At 39.9% G+C, this 23,049-nt stretch overlaps 1 protein-coding gene across 10 annotated transcripts in view; it reads right to left on the bottom strand.

The window, feature by feature from the left end:
* RGN (regucalcin) overlaps positions 1–23,049 on the bottom strand; it is a 36,320-nt gene that overhangs the window by 11,697 nt on the left and 1,574 nt on the right. For 5 of the 10 annotated variants that reach the window (XM_053917580.2, XM_053917578.1, XM_024580032.3 and 2 more), the window contains 6 exons: positions 22,719–22,899; positions 20,524–20,706; positions 11,444–11,659; positions 5,416–5,547; positions 4,905–5,059; positions 4,195–4,241 (listed from right to left, as the gene is read on the bottom strand). In XM_053917580.2, coding sequence (XP_053773555.1) covers positions 4,195–4,241; positions 4,905–5,059; positions 5,416–5,547; positions 11,444–11,659; positions 20,524–20,706; positions 22,719–22,887 — 902 coding nt within the window. In that variant the 5' untranslated portion in view covers positions 22,888–22,899. Of the gene's footprint in view, positions 1–3,827; positions 4,242–4,904; positions 5,060–5,415; positions 5,548–11,443; positions 11,660–20,523; positions 20,707–22,718; positions 22,900–23,049 lie in introns of those variants that run through there. The other 5 variants (XM_045187618.2, XM_045187616.2, XM_053917582.1 and 2 more) reach the window with 4 other exon arrangements.

Genomic DNA, 23,049 nt, shown 5'->3' on the forward strand with positions numbered 1-23,049 from the left:
AGAACTTATAAGTATGACCCATGAACATGAACTATAGGGGGGGGAATGTGGGAGGGAGGGGGTGGGCAGGATGGAGTGGAGTTGGGGGGGGAATGGGACAACTGTAATAGCATAATCAATAAATATATTTAAAAAAAAGAAATACAAAGAATTGTAAGAAAATATGAACAACTATATGCCAACAAACTGGACAACTTGGATGAAATGGATAAATTCCTAGAAACATACAATCTTCCAAAACTAAATCAGGAATAATCAGAGAATCTGAATAGACAGATTACACTTAGTGAAATTGAAACAGTAATCAAAAAACTCCCAACAAACAAAAGCCCTGGATCAGTTTTACAGATGAATTTTACCAAACATTCCAAGAAGAACTAACACCTCACCTTCTCAAACTATTTCACAAAATTCAAGAGAAAGGAAGGCTCCTAAGCTCATTTTATGAAGCCAGCATTATCCTAATTCCAAACCAGATAAAGACATTACAAAAAAAGAAAACTATAGGCCAACATCCCTGATGAACATAGACGCTAAACTCCTCAACAAAATATTAGCAAACCGAATATGGCAATACATCAGAAAGATCATAAACCATAATCAAGTGACATTTATTCTGGGAGTTTCCTACAACACTTGTAAATCAATAAATGTGATTCACCACATAAACAAAATGAAAGAAAAAAACCCACATGACTATATCAACAGATGCAGGAAAAGCATTTAATAAAATTCTGCACCCATTTATGATAAAACTTTCAGCAAAGTGGGAATAGAGGGAACACACTTAAATATAATATAGGCCATATATGACAAACCCACTGCCAGCATTATACTCAACAAGCAAAAACTACAAGTGTCCCTCTTAAGATCAGGAACAAGGCAGGGATGCCTACTTTCACCTGTCTCTCTTTTGTTTAAAGATTTTATTCAGTTTTAGAGAGAGGGAAGGGGAGGGCGAAAGAGAGGGAGAGAAACATAAATTGGTGGCCTCTCACACACTCCCAACTCGGGACCTGGCTTGCAACCCAGGCATGTGCCCTAACTGGGAATTATACTGGTGACCTTTTGATTCTCAGGCCAGAGCTATGTCCACTGAGCCACATTAGCCAAGGCTTCTTTCACCTCTCTTATTCAACATAGTACTGGAAGTCCTAGCCACAGCAATCAGACAAGAAGAAGTAATAAAAGGCATCCAAATTAGAAAGGAAGTAGTAAAACTGTCTTTATTTGCAGATGACATGACATTGTACCTAGAGAACCCCAAAGATTCCACCAATAAACTACTAGAACTGTTAAATGAATTCAGCAAAGTAGCGGGATACAAATATCCATAAATCAGTTGTCTTTTTATATGAACTAACAGGGAAATTAAGAAAACAATCTAATTCACAATTGCTTCAAAAATAATGAAATACATAGGAATAAACATAACCAAGGATATAAAAGATCTATACTTGGAAAATTATAAGACACTGAAGAAAGAAATTGAAGAAGATGCAAATAATTGGAACCACATACCATGTTCATGGATAGGAAGAATTAACATAATTAAAATGTCCACATCGTACAAAGAAATCTATAGATTCAATGCAATTCCTCTTAAAATTCCTATGATGTATTTAATAGAACTAGAACAAATATTTAAAAAATGTATATGGAACCACAAAAGGCCCTGAATAGCAACAGCGATCCTGAGAAAGAAGAACAAAGTTGGAGGAATCACGCTACCTAATTTTGAACTATACTACAAGGCCATAGTAATCAAAACAACATGGTACGAGCATAAAAAGATACACATAGATAAGTGGAACAGAATAGGGAACCCAGAAATAAACCCATAATTTTATAGTCAATTAATATTTGACAGAGGAAGCAAGCACATACTCGTACAATGGGCTAAGATAATTTATTCAATAAATGGTGTTGGGAAAAATTGGAAAGATACATACAGAAATATGAAACTAGACCACCTTCTTATGCCACACACAATAATAAATTAAAAATGGATTAAAGACTTAAATGTTATACCCCAAACCATAAAAACTGTAGAAGAAAACATAGTCAGCAAAATCTCAGACATTTCTTATAGCAATATTTTATCAGATATATCTCTCCAGGCAAGGGAAACAAAAGAAAAAATAAATGGGACTACATCAAACTAAAACGTTTTTGCACCGCAAAGGGAAACATCAACCAAATAAAAAGACAACCCACAGAATGGGAGAATATATTCACTGATATATCTGATCAGGGGTTAATATCCAAAATTTATAAAGAACTTACAAATTCAACACCACAACTCAACACCAAAAAAACCAAACAACCCAATTAAAAAATGGGCAGAGGAACTGAATAGACACTTCTTCAAAGAGCACATACAGATGACCGATAGATACATGAAAAGATGCTCAACATCACTAATCATCAGAGAAATGCAAATTAAAACCACAATGAGAGACCATCTTGATGCGGACTCTGTCCAGCGGGGCCCGTATGTTGTGGATGCAATGAACAAATTCACACGGACTACATAAGTCCTGTGAAGAAAAAGGGACAGCACAGCCACTCTCTCAAGGGGAAAGCACCTTGACAGGCTTTTATTGCTTTCTAATAGCATACATCAAATAAGGTTCTCATTCATTATGCTCAGGTTTGCTTTAAGTGATTACTTTTACAGATAACAAAGGAAAGGATGTTACTGATTACTTCTTACAGATTAACAAGGAAAAAATGTTGCAAATGCAAGGAAATAATCAGAGTAATTGGTCTGATTACACTTCAGTCCTTGGGAGAATTAGCACAGACTTCAGGAAGTTACTTTAAAGATATACAGTAAGCATTTGCTGCTTCAACTCAGGGTGAGGGAGTTCTAGCAACAGCAAGCCTCAAAGCAGTCTAGGTATAATGCAGGCCTGGTTTCCCACAGGAGAGCCCATCCATGGGTTTTGTGTCCTGTGTGCCGACATGCACCTATGGGCTTTCCAATAGGGCTGGGTTACATTTGCCATTGCCAGGCAGATTGATTCCCTATACCATCTCATATCTGTCAGAATGGCTATCATCAGTAAATCACAAACAACAAGTGCTGGTAAGGAAGCAGAGGAAGGGGAACCCATTGTTGTTGGGAATGCAGATTGGTGTAGCTACTGTGGAAAGCTGTATGGAGATACCTCAAAAAATTTAAAATGGATCTGCTTTTGACCCAGGGATCCCACTTCTGGGGATATATCCTAAAGAACCCAAAACACTAACTCAAAAGAACATAAGCATCCCTATGTTCACTGCAGCATTATTTACAATTGCCAAGGTATGGAAGCAGCTTAAGTGTCCATCAGTAGGTGAGTGGATAAAACAACTATGGGACATTTACACAATGGAATACTACTCAGCCATAAAAAAGAAGAAAATTTCACCCTTTGTGACAGTATGGATGGACCTGGAGAACATCATGCTAAGTGAAATAAGCCAGTCAGAGAAAAACAAATACCGTATGATTTCACTTACATTTGGAATCTAATGAACAAAATGAACTAACAAGCAAAATACCGATAGAGTCTTGGATAGAGAGCAGGATATGACAGTTAAGGAGGGAGGGAGATTAGCAGGTGGAGAAAAAGGAAAAAGGACTTATAGACAGGGATAACAGTGTCGTGATTGCGGGGGGGAGTGGGTATAAGGGGACTAAATGGTAATGGAAAAATGCAATAAAAAATTCAACATTCAGAAAAAAATACATATAGGAAAAATAATATGAATGTAGGTTACCATTGTAGCACATTTTACGATCATGAGGAAAATAACAAGGAAAATATTATAATTAGACTTTACCAGATTATTATTTATTAGTTTGTTTGAAGGTTTAGGTATAGTAAGTATGGAATGCAGAATATAGAACAGATACAGTCTCTTCCCTCTCCCCCTGTCCACCAGCAATTTTCAGAGTCAAGAGGCTGGCTGACAGTAGAACAATTCTTGACATTTATGTAGTACATTTGCAGAAGGCCTTATAATATGTTATCAAATCCACCTGCCACCCCTTGTTAAAAAAAATCTACATTTTAAAAAGAGAAAATAAAAATTTAATTGTATTATATCATTGCCTCATTTTTTGGTAACTAGATTGAAACTTCAGCTCCAGAATTTTTTAGTTGTCTTCAAAGTTTCCTCCAGTAGGAAAGGCCTGTCACTTACCCTACGTAAGGATAGGGAGGAATTCCTTTGACCCCCAGGCCAGTTATCTGTTAAAAAAAAGAGAAACTGTGACAAGAAGTAATTCACAAATATTCTTCAAAAGCATTTTCATGATTTATATTATATATTTAGCCACCTATTATTCTTGTTTTATTTCCTATCATACAAAGGAATTACTTGATTAGGTATTTATGATTTAATTGTTCACACAGGTAATAATCATTTACAACTAACTTGGAGTTAAAACTGAATTTATTTCTATTATCTTCCCAGCTGTTGAAAAAGGGATTTGAATCAAATGATTTCTACATTTCTTTTCAGCTCAAAAGATCTATAATTTTTATAGGTGTTTGTTTCACTGCAGAAAGTTAAAAAACCCAATAATATTCCTGTGACATTAAAACAATCAACTAATCTTATAAACATGTCTCCAGTACTGGTTTTCCAAGCCCATTCTACTGATTTATAGAATTTTAGCAAATGCTACCGAAGTAAAAAATATTTTTAATAACTGTATAAAGGAGTCTAAAAATATTGTCCTGAACTTCAGATAATTTTCAGTCTAGAAAATTTAAAATGTTTTTAAAGCTAGAATGATGAGATTACAATGCTAAATGGAATTGTGTTTTGGAAGTATGAAAAAGCACTGATCACTCAATTACTTATCCAAGGATCTCCCGCTTCACCCTTAAAAGAAGTAGCCAGATCACCTTGAAAATTCCACCAGCTTTAGGTTGCCGCAAAAGACCCTCAGGATCCATTCCATCCCGGGCACAGGTCACATACATTTCAGAGTAAAACTTCCCTCCGAAGCAGCATGAGGTTGTTTTATCAACAGGCAGCATCACAGTTTGGAGTCTTTTCCCTAGATCACCAAATATTTTATTTAAAGTCTACTTCTAGCAAATTTCCAACCTGTGAAAGCTTTTGGGACCCCTCGCAGAGCAATAGTGAAGCTTAAAGAAGATGGTGGAGGTCTTGTATTTAACCTACCTTCCCTGATAATTTATTTATTTTTGAGCAAAAGGACTTACATGCACAGGAAAAGGAGTTCTGACTATAAATTTGGGCCTATATCTTTAGCCTTTATTTCTAAAATCATACAATTGAGGCCTTTGAATATATTGCTGTCTAACTTTATTAGTAGTGAAGTTTCTGCAGTCCCTAGTGTCTGGTGTTTTCTAGACATGACAGTGATTTCCCATTGTGCTGTGGGCCTACCTGTCTGAGGATCTAAACGAATCACTCTTCCTCCATTGTAACAGGCCACCCAGAGCTTCCCCTCAGCATCGATACACATTCCATCTGGGATTTGTTCTTCTTTCTCCAGCTTGTAAACACTTCTTCGGTTGGCTATGGTTAAAAACAAAAACAAAAACAAACACACACAAAAAAACAGCCCTGACCAGTGTGACTCAGTTGGTGGGGTGTCATTCCAGTCCGACTCCCGGTCAGAACACATGCCTGGGTTGTGGGTTTGGTCCCTGGTCAGGACATATATGAGAGGCAACAGATCGATGTTTCTCTCTCACATTGATGTTTCTTCCCCTCTCTTTCTCCCTCCCTCCCCCTCTCTCTAAAAATAAATAAAATCTTTAAATACACTCACATGCTCCAAAACAACAGGTCACTCAATACTGAGCATCAAACAATGAGCAATCAAGCTGATTATAAATACTGATCGCTTCTGCTTATCCAAGGTCTGGTGTATGGGCACCGCAGGCAGGATGGTTGAGAAGGATTCTTAACTCTAAACAATGTCCAGAAATATGAATGGGCACCCCTCAACAAAGGATGTTTACCACATGATTTGGGGTAGATTCATTCCCTTTAGTTTGGGTACAGACATGTCTGTTTGAGCTTTCAGAGGAGGAGAGAAAAAAAGAAGCAGAATTCTTAATAAAATACCAATAGATCTTTTTGATGCTGACCTGAACTGAAGCCCTAAGTGCCCGCCTCAAATATACTTCAGTCTGCAATTAGACCTCTGCTATTTTATGAGTTCTGTTTCTACCCGACTGAATGCTCCAAAATCACCTTATGAAAACTAAATATTGGAAGTGTTTCTTATGAAAGGATGAGTGTTCTGAAACCAACTAACTGACCTTAAAGGGAGAATCATAGTATACACAAAACAAACATCAAAACCCAGAGGAGCTTTACACTATAAAATGCAGGTCACTACAGTAATAAAATTGATGTGTAATAGAAAACATGTTAAAACCATGTGTAAGTAAAATGGGTAAAAACAGTAGTAAAAAAGAGCACTACTTATTTCTTTTTTAAAAATTATATTCTATTGATTATGTGATTACAGTTGTCCAAATGTTTCCCTGTTTCCCCCTCCCTCCACTCAGCACCCTCCACTCCCTCAGGCAATCCCCACACCATTGTTAATGTCCATGGGTCATGCACATAAGTTCTTTGGCTTCTCCATTTCTTATACTGTACTTTACATCTCCATGCCTATTCTGTAACTACCTATTTGTTCTTCCTAATCCACTAACTTCTTCTCCCATTCTCCCCCACACCCTTCTCATCTGACAACCATCAAAGTGTTCTCCATATCCATGACTCTGTTTCTGTCCTTCTTGTTTGCTTGGTTTGATTTTTAAATTCAATTGTTGATAGATATGTATTTTTGCCATTTTATTGTTCATAGTTTTGGTCTTCCTTTTCTTAAATAAGTCCCTTTAACATTTCACATAATAATGGTTTGGTGGTGATGAACTGCTTTAGTGTTTTCATGTCTGGGAAGCACTTTATCTGCCCTTCCATTCTAAATGATAGTTTTGCTGGGTAAAGCAATCTTGGCTGTAGGTCCCTGCTTTTCATGATTTTGAATATTTCTTGCCAATCCCTTCTGGCCTACAAAGTTTCTTTTGAGAAATCAGCTGACAATCTTATGGGAATTCCTTTGTAGGTAACTAACTACTTTTCTCCTACTGCTTTTAAGATTCTCCCATTATTCTTTAACATCTGGCATTTTAATTATGAATGTGTCTTGGAGTAGGCCTCTTTGCATCCATCTTGTTTGGGACTCTCTGTGCTTCCTGGACTTGCATGTCTATTCCCTTCACCAAATTAAGGAAGTTTAATTTCATTATTTTTTCAGATAGATTTCCAATTTCTTGCTTTTTCTCTTCTCCTTCTGGCAGCCCTATGGTGCAAACATTGGACCACCAGAAGTTGTGCCAGAGGCTGCTTACACTATCGTCATTTGTTTGGGTTCTTACTCCTTCTTGTTGTTCCGGTGGGTTGTTTTTTGCTTCCTTATATTCCAAATCATTGATTTGATTCTTGGCTTCATCCATTTAACTGTTGTTGATGGGGGACTCAAAAGTTGGAAAATTTTAGTTTAAGTAACAGCTAATAAGCTCAGTAATCAATGCAAGTAAAAGTTATTTTTCCAGGAACTGAAGGTATGACCCACCCTGACTCCCAGAGACCATAAGCAGTTACACCTTTGTGCCTCAGGAAGTCTGCAAGCAATTCAAGATGGTATCTGGGCCATCGTGCTCCAGAGTGAGATGATGACCACCCAGGACACAGCTAAAGATCACCGCCCAGGACGAAAATGCTGCATATTTTTTAATCCAATTAATTTTTCCCAGAATTCTAAACCCCTTACCTACACTTTGTCCTCCTTATAAAAAGAGCCATTTAAAAAAAAATTATTGTTATTCAATTACAGTTGTATGCCTTTTCTCCCCATCCCTCCACCCCACCCCAGCTGAACCCACCTCCCTCCCCCACCTCCACCCTCCCCCTTGGTTTTGTCCATGTGTCCTTTATAGTAGTTCCTGTAATCCCCTCTTCCCACTGTCCACCCCCCCGCCCTGGCTATTGTTAGATTGTTCTTAACTTCAATGTCTCTGGTTATATTTTGTTTGCTTTTTCCTTCTATTGCTTATGTTCCAGTTAAAGGTGAGATCATATGGTATTTGTCCCTCACCGCCTGGCTTATTTCACTTAGCATAATGCTCTCCAGTTCCATCCATGCTGTTGCAAAGGGTATAAGCTCCTTCTTTCTCTCTGCTGCGTAGAATTCCATGGTGTAAATATACCATAGTTTTTGGATCCACTCATTTGCTGAGGGGCACTTTGGTTGCTTCCAGTACTTGGCTATTGTAAATTGTGCTGCTATGAACACTGGGGTGCACAGGTTCTTTTGGATTGGTGTTTCAGGGTTCTTAGGGTATAATCCCAGCAGCGGAATTGCTGGGTCAAAGGGCAGTTCCATTTTTAGTTTTCTGAGGAAATTCCATATTGTTTTCCACAGTGGCCTCACCAGTCTGCATTCCCACCAACAGTGCACTAGAGTTCCCTTTTCTCCACATCCTCTCCAACATTTATTTGTGGATTTGTTTATGTTGGCCACTCTGACTGGTGTGAGATGGTACCTCATTGTGGTTTTAATTTGCATCTCTCTGATGGTTAGTGATGCTGAGCATCTTTTCATATGTCTCTGGGCCCTCTGTATGTCTTCCTTGGAGAAGTGTCTGTTCAAGTCCTTTGCCCATTTTTTAATTGGGTTGTTTGTCTTCCTGGAGTGGAGTCATGTGAGTTCTTTATATATTTGGGAGATCAGGCCCTTGTCTGAGGTATCATTAGCAAATATGTTTTCCCATACTGTTGGTTCTCTTTGTAATTTGGTGCTGTTTTCTTTAGCCATGCAGAAGCTTTTTATTTTGATAAGGTCCAATTTGTTTATTCTTTCCTAAAAAGAGCCATTTTAAAATGGAATTAAGATGATCTGTTAGGGTACAAACCCGCCGTCTTCTCAGATCGCTAACCATCTGAATAAAATGCCCATAAAGATTCAGCCGTGGCTGGTGTAGCTCAGTGGACTGAGTGGGGGCCTGTGGACCAGGGGGTTGCTGGTTCGGTTCCCAGTCAAGGCACATGCCTGGGTTGTGGACTGGGTCCTCAGCTGGCGGTGTGAGGGAGGCAACTGATGGATGTATCTCTCACAGATTGATATTTCTCTCCCTCTCTTTCTCCTTCCCTTCCCCTCTTTCTAAAAATAAATAAATAAAATCTTTAAAACAAAGATTCAATCCCTGTAACTGCTTATTGGGTCTGGTAGGTGACAGACAGTATGAACACCAGCTTTTCCATTTTTTTCCCCTGTAAATCACTCTTTTAATGCTGCAGAGGTCCTCACTAAGTTCCTTGAACATCCTTATAACCAGTGTTTTGAACTCTTCATCTGATAGATTTCTTATTTCCATTTCATTTAACTCTTTTTCTGTAGTTTTTATCCGTTTTTTCATTTGGGTCGTGTTTCTTTGTCTCCTCATTTTGGCAACCTCCTTGTGTGTGTTTCTATGTGTTAGGTAGAGCTGCTTTGACTCTGTGTTCTTGGTAGCATGTCCTAATGTAGTAGGTGTCCTGTAGGGTCCAGTGGTACAGCCTCCCCTATCACCCAAGCTGTATACTTGAGGTACTCCCTCCATGTGGGCTGAGTACACCTTCCTCTTGTAATTGAGCCTTGGTTGCTGTTGGCAGATGAATGGGAGGGATTTACCCAGGCCAGTCAGCTGCAAGGATTGGCTGTGACCACTGACCACCAACCTCCACCCCCCATGGAGTATCAGCTGTGCAGGGGCAGGGTGCTGGTGCTCCGATGTGGTCTGTGGTTGTCCACTGGTTGTGCAGGCTCTGGAGTTTCCCGGGTGGTGCTGGTCAAGGTCAGCCTCCCTCCTCATGTTTTGCCCAGGGCCACGTTGCCTGAGCTGTAGAGCAATCTGAGAGGGCCACTACTTGTGCTCAACTTGGAGATTCTCAGGTGAAGCTAGGCTGTAAACCTAGGCTGACTGCTTTTAGTGCTATACCTGGGACCACTTAGCAAGAGGTACAGGGGCTGGGGGCTCACTGAGGCTGGCTGTTGCTTGTTTGAAAGGATTTAGGAAGTTGTGAAGCATGAGCCAGGACCAGTCATTCATATGGAAAAGCCACTGTTAACAGCTGTAACTTGGGCAGGATGGTGTCTCAGGGGATCTCCATGGTGGGGCAAACAGTGTTAGCCAGGTTGATGGAGTCTCATAATGGCACCTGCCTGCTAGCTCTGTGGCCCTGCCTGACTTTCTATGTGAGAGAAAGCTGGCCCCCAGTTCTTGCCTTGATGCCAAACACTTCAGATTCTCCCTATATCCCACTGGTGCCTTTCAAGCTACTACCCTGGTTCTGGAGCTCAGAGGGAGTACATCTGAGCAAGTTCATGTGTGGGTTCTTTAAGAACTACTTGGGACTATAGAAGTTTCTTCCACCGACTCAATCCCTGTTGGTCTTTGCAGCCAGAAGTTACGGGGACTTATCTTCCTGGCTCTGGAACCCTGGGCCGGGGGACCTGGTGTGGGGCTGGGACTCCTCGCCCCCGAGGTATCCCTCCCGAATTTTTATCCACCCCAAGTGGATGTGGGACTAGTTCGTTCAACATTTCCACCCTCTCCTACTAGTCTAGATGGATGTGATTTCTTTAAACCTGTAGTTGTCAGACTTCCATTCAGCTCAATTTCTGATAGTTCTGAATCAAGAGCACTACATATTTTAAAGCAAAACAGCTGTACCGGAATGTTTTTATCTGTGATTAAATCTACACGAGAGTCTTGTGATATTTTTCAAGTCATTTAATTATTGGTTTTGCACTTGTGGTTTGGCACCTTTCATGAAACAGTTTCAAGTACTCCCTTCTTAAATCCTTCTCAATGATTCCTTCCCTTGCAGTTTCCAACTACAGGTCATTTAGAGCCCACTGATGGACTTGAATAATCTGTAAGTACTTTTTTTTTTTACTTTTCCATTTTGAAAATTGTTAATTTGTCTCTGAGCACTTGCCCATAGTTAACTTATTTGCCAAAGTGCAAATAAGAAATATCAACCCAAAATTCTAACTTTCTGTTCCTCTACCCCATTCTACTGTATGTTATTTGCCTTTAGGCACCTCCTGGTAGAACAGGATACATTTATAGTGAGCCTCTTTCTAGTGATAGTGGCAAGAAAGGGGATTAAAGATCTATCAATATTATGCCAACTGTGGCCACTTTTAGCTGTGTCAAGAGCCATGGTTTGACTGGCATCATAGTTAAGTCTGTGTAATCATTACCATACTGGGATAGTAACATTGGAAAGCTCTCTATTTAACAAATTTGACCTTTTCACATGAATGGAGAAACAGGCAACTTACTAAGGAGATACATATGAAAAACATGAGCAGTATTAAGAAAAATAATGAAAAAGTACATACAGATCTTTCCTGTTTGCAGGTCATAGTCAAAGGCATCCACTGAATAGGACAGGCTGTCGATGTAATAGAAGATTTTGTGGTCCAGGGACCAATCCAAACCATTGGAGATGTCCACCTGGTCAAAGTACTTTTCCACATGGTGGTCAGGAAAGAGGGAGTACAGGGACCCTTGGTGCCGTTCTAGAACTGCCGGGGCTGTTTCTTCAGCCATGGTGCCTACAAAAACCAAAGAGCACTGAGCTCAGCCCCACAGCATCTTGCCCATGGCAATATCACCTTTTCTCACCAGGGTTCCTTTCCATGATTAAATTAAGGAATTTATACAATCCCAATCTGGGTCCTATATGTTTTTTAATTTAATCTTTATTGTATTTTTCCATTACCATTTAGTCCCCTTATACGTCACTCCCCCCAGCAATCACCACACTGCTGTCCATGTCCATGAGTCCTTTTTCCTTTTTGCTCAATCCCTCCACCCCATAACTTACCTGCCCCCCCGGTCCTATATTTTTTAAAAATGACAACTACCTTGCTTATAATGCAAATCAAAACTACACATGTTCTAGTTCCAGATAAGAAGGAGTACATATGCACCAACCTCATTTTCTTCCATTGAGCACAACTACACAACTATACAACCTGGACAAAATGTATCACATAACTGTTTGAGAACTTTGAAAAGCAAATATTAGGAAGCTCAGGGAAGAACACCAGAAATTGAACTACCACCTAGTTGGTGATGAGTTCTCCATTTTATCCTCCAGTATGTCCCAGCCTGAACTCAGTACAGCCTGAAAATTGCAAGTGAATACTGTGGTGCAGATAGACAGAGATCCAAGAGAAACCCTCTAGATCTGGTTCAAGGAGCAGAAAAGGAAACTCCTGAGGTTCCCAAAGAGTAGAAGAAATCCCCTGGTTATTTTCCACTCCTTTTTCTCCATTCTGTCATACATCAGTCCTGAGGCAATTCTGCAGCAAGGGGTAGCAACAGCAGAGTGTCCAGCAACAGGAAACTACAGGAATCAAAAGTCTCAGGGAAGGGGATATTCCTCTTCATTTGGTGAAGCTACAGCTCCAAAAGGGCAGAGCCAAATACTGCTGCTTTTATGTTCTGTCTCTCTCTGTCCTGCTGCCACTTGGTCCTGGAGGCAGCACAATCATAGGGATGGGTGGTTTCTGGCTGGAGGAATGAAAGGAGAGCTCAAGCAAACTGGAAAGTACCTGGAGATAGTGAAGACGGATGCTGCACAGGAGTGCAACCCCACAAAATTGTCTGTGATCTCCTGGGCTCATCTTCTATTTGTACATGCATGGGTCTGATTCTAATCAGCATACTGAGGACTGAGAGTTGTGCTGTGGATAGAATTCCTTCTATGTCTCAGACTGACCACTGAGTGGCATGCATGTGGGACAAATCCTAATGGCACCTAACAGAAAGCAGGTTGGAACTTGTGGTCTGAACCTAAACATACAGACTACTTACTAAACTAAATATATAAACATTCTCCATAGGATTTAAACAAGACTCAAGGTCTCATAATATAACAGTCAAAATGTCCAGGATACCATCCAAAAATTACTTGGCAACACAAAGAAGCATGAAAATTTCAACTCATATAGAAAACAATCACCAGATACAGAAAACAAAATGGTACAGATGTTGGAATTATTTGACAAAGATTAAAGCAGCTCTTATGAGCAATTTGTAAACAGTCTTGAAACAACACTCAAAATAGAAAATATCGCCAAAGAAATAAAAGATATAAAGAGTAATCAAATGAAAATTTTAGAACTAAAAAATAAAATAACTGAACTAAAAAATCTCACTGGATGGACCCAATAGCAGAAAAGAGATGACAAAGGAAAGAGTCAGTGTACCTGATGGTAGATCAATAGAAATTGTCCAATCTGGACAAAAGAGATAATAAATACTGAAAAAAATGAACAGAAGTTTAGGGACTTGTGGGACGACAACAAAAAGGGTTAACATATATGCCACTGGACTCCTAGAGAAGAGGAGAAAGAACAGAGGACCAAGAAATATTTGAAGAAATAATGGCTCAAAATTCCTCAAGTTTGGTGAAAAGCACAAAACTATAGATCCAAGAAGCTGAGCAAACCCAAAACAAGATAAACCCAAAGAAACCTATACACATATACATCATAATCAAATTTCTGAAAACTAAACTAGAAATCCTTGAGATCAATGAAAGAAAAATGACATAATAAAATATAGAGGTATAATGATTTCAATGACAAGTTTTTCATGAGAAAACATGGAGGTCAGAAGGAAGTGACACATTTTTAATTTGCTCAAAGAAAAAAGTGTCAACCTAAAGTTCTATATTCAGTGAAAATATCCTTCAAGAATGAGGGTGAAATAAAGACATCCTTTAATATAAAGTACAACTGAGAGAATTCATAGCCAGTAGACTTGCTTTAAAAGAATTGCTAAAGGAAGTTCTTCAGACAGATGGGAAATACTAAAAGGAAGCATGGAATATAAGTGATGAAAGAAGAGCAATAGAAATAGTAAACATATGAGTAAATATAATAGACTATTTTTATCTTTAGTTCTTTAAAATATTTCTGATTGTGAAAGTGAAAACTACATTTTTGGCAAAAACTACATTTTCTGATGGGATTTTCAATGTATGTATATAAAGACAACTATAGTGTAAAGAGGTGATTACCAACTGAAGTGGTAAAATATTGGTTCTAGATAGACTGAAAAGTTAACTATATATTTTGCAGTCCCTCCAGCAACCCTTAAAAAAACTATACAAAGAGATATAGTGACAAATTAAAATATATAAATAAAAATTGGATTTTAAAAAGTGTTCAAATAACCCAAAAGAAGGAAGGAAAGGGGAAACAGAGGAACATAAAATACAGAGTGAAAGAAAACAAATAATAAAATGGTAGATCTAAGTCAAAGCATATCAATAATTACATTAAATGTAAATGATATAAATACACCAATTAAGATAGAGACTGTCAGAAGGAATTAAAAAAAATTAATCTTCACCTGAGTATATGTTTATTGATCTTAGAGAGAGAGGAAGGGAAAGAGAGAGAAACATTAATTGGTTGCATACTATACATGCTCTGACTGGGGATTGAACCTGTAACCTTTCGGTGTATAGGACGATGCTCTAATCAACTGAGCCACCCGGCCAAAGCCAGAAGGAATGTTTTGAAAAATCCAACTATATTGTCTACAAGAAACTCACTTCAAATACAATGATATAGGTAGCTTAAAGGTAAAAGGGATGGAAAAATATATACCATGCAAATACCAATCAAAACTGGAAAGGCTATGTTTTTTTTTTTTTTTGGAAAGGCTATGTTAATATTAGAAAGGTTATGTTAATATCAGACAAAATATATTTACAGCCAAGAAAATTACCAGAGATAAACTACACACTGAAAATTCACTAAGGAGGCATAGTAATCCTGAATGTTTGTGCTTAACAACAGAGTTTCAAATACACAAAGCAAAAGTTAGAACTGAAAGGAGAAATAGACAAATCCACAATACTAGTTGATGTCAGCATCCCTCTCTCAGTAATAAATACAAGTAGAGAATCAACGAAGAAATAGAAGAACTGAATAGCATCAACCAACTGGATCTAAGGACATTTATAGAACACTCCACTCAACAACAGTGGAATCCAAATTCTTCTCAAGTGCACATGGGATATTCACTTAGATAGACTTGAGTGTGCAGAGCGAAGTTTGACTCTAAGGAAGAAATTGGAAAGCTCATTTACTTTACCAAGCTCCTTCAGAAAGAAGAGTGAGTTAGAGGATAATGGACTAAAACTGGAAAGCCTGAATAGCAAGACATGATAAATTCTCCCTGCTGGAAAGAAGGATGCTCACGTGGCAGTTTCTTGCTATAGGGCAGTTGGGTTTGTTTCATTAATTCTTCCCCATTATCTGCCTCAGAAGCTCTTTCTTAGTGGGAAGGAACAACCTGGGGCCTTGGTTTATACACTGATAACCAGCAGTGAGCACAGACAGGTCAGACTTTGGGTGTGGTGACATCTCCAGAGTACTACCTACTCTCTTGAGACTCCATCTAGACTATCAGATGATCCTACCCTTTTCTGGTCCAGGGACACCTCTCAGCACCTGCTTAAAGCTATGAACTCTCTAGAAAAAGTTCTCAGGTGTTTCTGGCGGAGGCACACAACCAGTATATATCTCACAATGATGCCTACAATTTTGAGGGGTCTCCTGAGGGCACAGGTTAAGAACTGGGAGCCCCAGGCTAAAAACCCAGGCCTCTGAGGGCATCTTTATTTTGCCTCACAAAGTACCACAGAACTGTAAACTTCTAGCCATAATGGAGCGAGAAAATCTATTTCAACAGGAGGTAAAGTATCCAATTATATTTCTTTATTCAGCAGAAATTACTGGCAGAAGGGCTTCCACCAAATTTTTATCTTTAATCTGTCAACTTGTCCAGGACTAAGAAGATGGGGAGCAAATGTCAGCCAGCTGCTCAGATCTCACCTACCTTTCCATGCTGAAAGTGAACAGAGCCAGGACAGCATGATGGATAATGGGAGAGGGCAGTGTGGGGAGGTGAAAGCAGCAGGGATTTATAATCAACTTCAGCTAACTTATAGGGTTGTTATGATGGGAAGTAAATGAGAAATAGGTACGAAATGCATTATTTAAGTTCAAACTGCAGTTAAAATTCATTTAAAGTTATATATAAGCCATTCTGCAACCATCACAGTAAAGATTGGTTCAAGCAAGAATCATCAAAGAATGTAAAACCTAAGTGAGAAATTTTAATGAGGACCAGGGTATTTGCTTGGACATAAAGTATCTCCCCATTTTGTAGCCAGCACCAAGATGTCCTGTAATAGTCCCTGACTCTCAGTATTCATACCCTTGTACAGATCCCTCCACCATTGCCTGAGTGACCTACAGCACATGGTAGAAGTGATGCTATGCCACTTTCAACATTGGTCGTAATAAAACTAGCCTCCATCTTGGTCCCTCCCTCCCTCCTCTCTCTCTGTTCACCAGCTTTGGGAAAAGCCATGTTCTAAGCAGTCTTATGAAAAGGCCCACTTGGTAAGGGACAGAAGCCAATCCCCCACATGAATGAGTTTAGAAGCAAATCCTCCAGGTTCCTTCAGAGACTCAAGTCTCTTCTGAGGCTGTAGCCCCAACCAACAGCTCACCTGCAACTTCATGACATAACCTTGAACTAGAACCACCCAGATTCTAGACCTTCAGAAAGGGCGTGAGGTAATAAATGTTTGATATTTTAAGCTATTATATTTCAGGGTACATGGCAGTAAATAACAAACCCTACAAAATGTTTATAAATTGCAATGAAATAATAACTGTGCAGTAGGGAAATTAAAGAAGACTTTGATTGGGTAATCAAAACTAACATTAGCAATTAGAGACAGATGGTGTCCAGAAGGGATATCCCAAGAAGGGAAGAATATCACCTATGCAGTGTTCTAACCATGAATGTATAGCACCAATCCAACCACAAGGAAACATTAGAAAAAGATAAAAACATGAGGAACATGAGGACTATTCTATTGAAAAAATGGGAGAGTTGGTTTGGGACTGTATTCTTGAAAAATGGCAATGCTGCCCTGGCTGGTGTAGCTCAGTGGATTGAGCACTGGCCTGCGAACCAAAGGGTCATCAGTTTGATTCCCAGTCAGAGCACATGCCTTGGTTGCAGAGCAGGTCCCCAGAACAGGACACATGAGAGGTGACCACATATTGATGTTTCTCTCCCTCTCTTCCCTTCTATCTAAAAATAAATAAATAGCCCTGGCTGGTGTGGCTCAGTGGATTGAGTGAGCACCTGCCTGTGATCCAAAGGGTTGCTGGTTCGATCCCCAGTCAGAGCACATGCCTAGGTTGCAGGCCAGGCCTCTGGTGGAGGGGCACATGAGAGGCAACCACACATTGATGTTTCTCTCCCTTTCTCTCTCTCTCCCCCTTCCCTTCTTTCTAAAAAATAAACCAATAAAATCTTTTTTAAAAATGGCAATGCTACATAGCCCTGACTGGGTGGCTCATTTGGTGGAGCACTATCCCATAACACTGAAAGGTTCCAGTCAGGGGACATACCTAGGTTGTGGGTTTGATCCATGGTCAGGATGCATACGTGAGGCAACTGATTAATGCTTCTCACATCAATGATTATTTCTCACATTGATGTTTCTCTCTCTCTCTCTGTGTCTCTCTCTCAAATCAATAAACATATCCTTGAGTGAGGATTTAAAAAAATGGCAATGCCACAAAAAACAAAGGCTATATTCTGTTTCAGATTAAGGAAGATTAAAGAGACATGACAATTAAATGCAGTACATGAATCTAGATTGGATCCTGTACTGGAAGGTAAAATGCTGTAAAGGACATTAAAAATTAACCAAATTGTCAATTGACAAAACTAGCTGGGGTTGGGAGGAGTGCTGGGGGGAAAATGCAGACAACTGTAATTGAACAACAATGAAATAATTAAATTTAAAAAAAACCCCACTAAATTCAAGTTTAAAAAAGAAACAACTGGAGCTTCTGGCCAAGATGGAGGTGTAGGTAGACATACTGTGCATCCTCGCACAACCAAAAGAAGGACAACAACAATTAAAAAAAACAACAACAACAACCAGAACTGACAGAAAATCAAACTGTATCGAAGTCCAACAACCAAGGAGATAAAGAAGAAACATTCATCCAGACCGGTAGGAGGAGTGGAGACGGGCAGCCAAGGCGGAGAGGACTAGCGGCAAGACGGCAGCCTGCGGGGAATGGGCAGGCAGTGTGACCACTGGCAGACCCCGCAGCCCCACTTTCGCGCATAGATAAACTGGGAGGAATGGCGGGGGAGTGAAACAGACCTTGCAACTCAGGGCTCCAGCGCGGGGAAATGAAGCCTCAAACCTCTGATTGAAAACACCTTGGGGGTTGAGGCAGCAGCAGGAGAAACTCCCAGCCTCACAGGAGAGTTTGTTGGAGAGACTCACAAAGGCCTAGAGTGTGCACAAGCCCACCCACTCGGGAATCAGCACCAGAGGGGCCCAGTTTGATTGTGGGTAATGGAGGGAGTGACTGAAATCTGGCAGAGAGTGGAGCAAGCTGCCATTGCTCCCTCTCGGCCCCTCCCCCACGTACAGCATCACAGTGCAGCGACCAGCGTTACCCCGCCCGGTGAACACCTAAGGCTCTGCCCCTTAACTTAACAGCCGCTCCAAGACCAAAAAAAAAAAAAAAAAAAAAAAAAAAGGCCCAAATGAAAGAACAGATCAAAGCTCCAGAAAAAATACAACAAAGCAATGAAGAGATAGCCAACCTATCAGATGCACAGTTCAAAACACTGGTAATCAGGATTGGTTGAATTTGGTTGCAAATTAGATGAAAAAATGAAGCCTATGCTAAGAGAAACAAAGGAAAATGTACAGCGAACCAATAGTGATGAGAAGGAAACTGGGACTCAAATCAACGGTGTGGACCAGAAGGAACAAAGAAACATCCAACCAGAAAAGAATGAAGAAACAAGAATTCAAAAAAATGAGGAGAGGCTTAGGAACCTCCAGGACGTCTTGAAACGTCCCAACATCCGAATTATAGGGGTGCCAGAAGGAGAAGAGGAAGAATAAAAAATTGAAAACTTATTTGAACAAATAATGAAGGAGAACTTCCCTCATCTGGCAAAGGAAATAGACTTCCAGGAAGTTCAGGAAGCTCAGAGAGTCCCAAAGAAGCTGGACCCAAGGAGGAACACACCAAGGCATATCATAATTACATTACCTAAGATTAAAGAGAAGGAGAGAATCTTAGAAGCAGCAAGAGAAAAGGAGACAGTTACCTACAAAGGACTTCCCATAAGACCGTCAGCTGATTTCTCCAAAGAGACCTTACAGGCAAGAAGGGGCTGGCAAGAAGTATTCAAAGTCATGAAAGGCAAGGACCTACATCCAAGATTACTGTGTCCAGCAAAACTATCATTTAGAATGGAAGGGCAGATAAAGTGCTTCTCAGATAAGGTCAAGTTAAAGGAGTTCATCATCACCAAGCCCTTATTATATGAAATGTTAAAGGGATTTATCTAAGAAAAAGAAGATAAAAAATAGGAACAGCAAAAATGACAGCAAACTCACAGTTATTAATGACCACACCTAAAACAAAAGCAAACTAGGCAAACAACTAGAACAGGAACAGAACCACAGAAATGGAGATCACATAGAGGGTTATCAACAGGGGAGTGGGAGGGGGAGAGAGGGGGGAAAGGTACAGAGAATAAGTAGCATAAATGGTAGGTAGAAAATAGACAGGGGGAGGGTAAGAATAGTGTAGGAAATGTAGAAGCCAAAGAACTTATAAGTATGACCCATGGACATGAACTATAGAGGGGGGGGGAATGTAGGAGGGAGGGGTTTGGCAGGATGGAGTGGAGTGAAGGGGGGGAAATGGGACAACTGTAATAGCATAATCAATAAATATATTAAAAAAACAACTGGAATACAGATAGCATGTCAGATAAAATATTGTATCAATGTTAAATTTCTTTAAGTTGATAACTGTACTGCAGTCATGTAAGATTATGTCATTTTTCTTGGGAAACTCACACTGAAATATTTTAGTAGCAAACACACATGATATATGCAACTTTCAAATTATTCTGGAGAAAAATTTATATATGTAGAGAGAGCAAATGGAACACAATCTTGACAATAGGTGAATTCAAGTAAAGGGTATACAAGGTGTTTGTACGAATCCTAATTTTTCTGTAAATTTGAAATTATTCCCATTTTAAACATCAACAACAATACTTCTGTGTTTAAAGTTATTTAAACAAAACAAAAAACCCTTATTTAAATCACAAAACTACCATACAAATTTTAGTCTCTGTTAGAGACAGAAACTGAAAGGAATATCTATGAAGTTTTTCTCAAGAGATTTTTTAAAGTGATACAAATTACCCAAGTAATAATAAAATAATCCAGGATCAATTACATACAACACTTTTACCACTGAAGCAGTAAGACTTTCTCCCAGCTCAGTAAGTAGGTGCTGAAGATAAACCCTACCAGCAAAGTATCTCCCAGAGGGATCCACCTTCCCGTCATTGAATCGATTGTTTTTCTTGTCTTTCTCTACTGTGGCCAGGACAGTGACTGACTGATCTTCCCAGTTCAAAGCACAAAACTTTGTTCCAATTGTGGCTACATAGCCTCCCGACTGGCGGAGGGCCACAGAGCTGACTGGGGCATCTGCAGAGGCAAAAGCAACAGTCAGGATGCAGCAAGCAGCCCAGAGTCAGAGAGCAGGCTGAGACTATCACGCCACCTGGCGTCTCTAAGAGGATTGCAGTTCTTTTGACAACGGGAGTGCTCTCTTCGTTCTGTAGAATAGTGAAGACTACATAACCAAGTGTATTTCTTGATAATAAACTCCATGCGCTGTTCCTGGACCACATCAAGTTCAGAGGTGAGGTTCCTAATGGCGGGGGGTGCGGCAGCACCAGAGCAATTGTCACAGAACAAGAGATGCTCAATTTGCCTGACCTCCAGGAAATTCAGAGACAAACTGTGTTTAGTTCTAGCAATGAGGTTTTGTGACAGCCTTCTCTCTCTCCAGTAAAGGACTTTCTTTTTTAAGGGACCCTATTTAATTAAAAATTAAATAATTTAAAGTAAATATTTATTTAATGTAGTTAATTAAATAAAGGTCATTTGATTAAAATATTTTATTGGAATGTAATTAAATGTAATTAAAATTTGTGTAATTAAAAATTGTTTCTCAAATCCTTTTTGGAAGTAGGCTGGATAAAAGTAATAAACAGAAATGGAGATGCAGTGATAAAATAGTCACATGTCTTCATTATATTACTATATTTCGTAAATTTAAGTTTTCTGGGTTTAATATTTTTTCTGTGTATAAGAAAACTTTTTTCTTAAGTGGAGAGATTGATTACCATGGTGAGCAGTCATGTGAAACAAATCCTATTCAGTGCAAGGTGCTGGGTGCCCGAGTGCTCTGGTAGCAGCTCCCAGCTAAAAGCCCCGTTCAGAAGATTTTGAGGCATTGAGGATCCCAGAGAATGTGCAGGACACTATTAGGCAGGTGACATTCTCATTAGGGGTCCCAGCCTGTGTCTTGAGGCTTCTTTAAAAAAAAAAATTTACTTATTTTTAGAGAGAAAAGAAGAGAGGGAGAGAGGGAGAGAAACACCAATGTGTGCTTGTCTCTCGCACACCCCCAACTGGGGACCTGGCCTGCAACCCAGGCATGTGCGCTGACTGGGAATCAAACCAGTGACCCTTTGGTTCCCAGGTGGGTCCTCAATCCAGTGAGCCACACTAGCCAAGGCATGAGGCTTTTGTTAGCTTTCTAGGTTACTGCTGACACCACAAACCCTTTCCATGCTTTAGGGAGGGGGCTGCAGATTAGGGTAAGAATATACTGATAATGTGTGCATGCTGGGAAACAGACTAGGAAAGGCATGGGTCCGTCTCCTCACTCTGACCTCAGCAGTGAGTAACTTTGTCTCCAGCCATAGAAATATTTCTGAGTGAGTTAAAAGAAAACAACAACTACTCCCTCTCATTAAAAAAAGTTTGAGGTTCCCAGCTCTGGGTTGAGAGAGAGTGTCCGTATGCCACATAAATGTCTGGTATCTCTTCTCGGGAACACAATAATGAAAACAAGAAACTTCTTCCTCTATGGCTAATCAATCAAGCCCATCCTCTTGGGCCACAGAGTGTCATACACCCTTCCCCTGGCAATCACATAGCCATAAACAGAATCACACTCAAAGGCACTGGAAATTCTGTTGTGAATCCTACTTTGCAGAGTGAATACATAGTCCTGGTTGATGCTTTGTAAATCCAAAAGCTCTTTTTTTGACATTCAACGAAGGGATATACCTGTTATTTTTTTTTTTTAAATGAAGCCCTTGGTTTGACCCAAGGTAGATAGCAGTCCCCAGCTTTCAATGCTGTTATCTGAAGGTGTTAAGGAAAGATACTGCGGTGCCTCATTATCAGAACAAAATGAGGAATGCTGTTCCTCACCCACAGAGGAAGAGGGAAGTGTTGATCCTCCAGAATTTACTCCTGGGTTAAAGTGGGAGGACACAGACAGCAAGACAATCCAGAAGTTTTACAGCATATTCAGCACACTTGAACAAGAAGGTCTCAGGGGAATGGCACTCTAGGTGACTGCCCCTCCCGAGGGAAAAGACGGCTGGCTGGGTGGATCTGAGTCTGGCCTTCATTCTTACCCACGGTCACTCGATGAACTTGCTTGCTGAGTGAATCCCACCGGCAAACCTTTCTGGCAGGAATATCTACGAAGAGCAGAGAGTTGGATGCTTCTTCCCACACTGGAGACTCACCACACCGGCAGTTCTCAGGCAGGACACACTCAATCTTAATGGAAGACATTGTCATGGGGGAGATCTACTGAAGGTGATAGAGACAAAATGAAATGTAATCTCACGGAGCAAATTCAGCATATCTGTCTTGAGACTCTGGTAAACTCTTAGTACAGACTGAGTTGTTTTTATTAGAACTGGAAAGGCTGGGCACATTTGCCCCAAATCAGAACAAAAT

Source organism: Desmodus rotundus, chromosome X (genome assembly GCF_022682495.2).
Source record: "Desmodus rotundus isolate HL8 chromosome X, HLdesRot8A.1, whole genome shotgun sequence".
Taxonomy (NCBI): domain Eukaryota; kingdom Metazoa; phylum Chordata; class Mammalia; order Chiroptera; family Phyllostomidae; genus Desmodus; species Desmodus rotundus.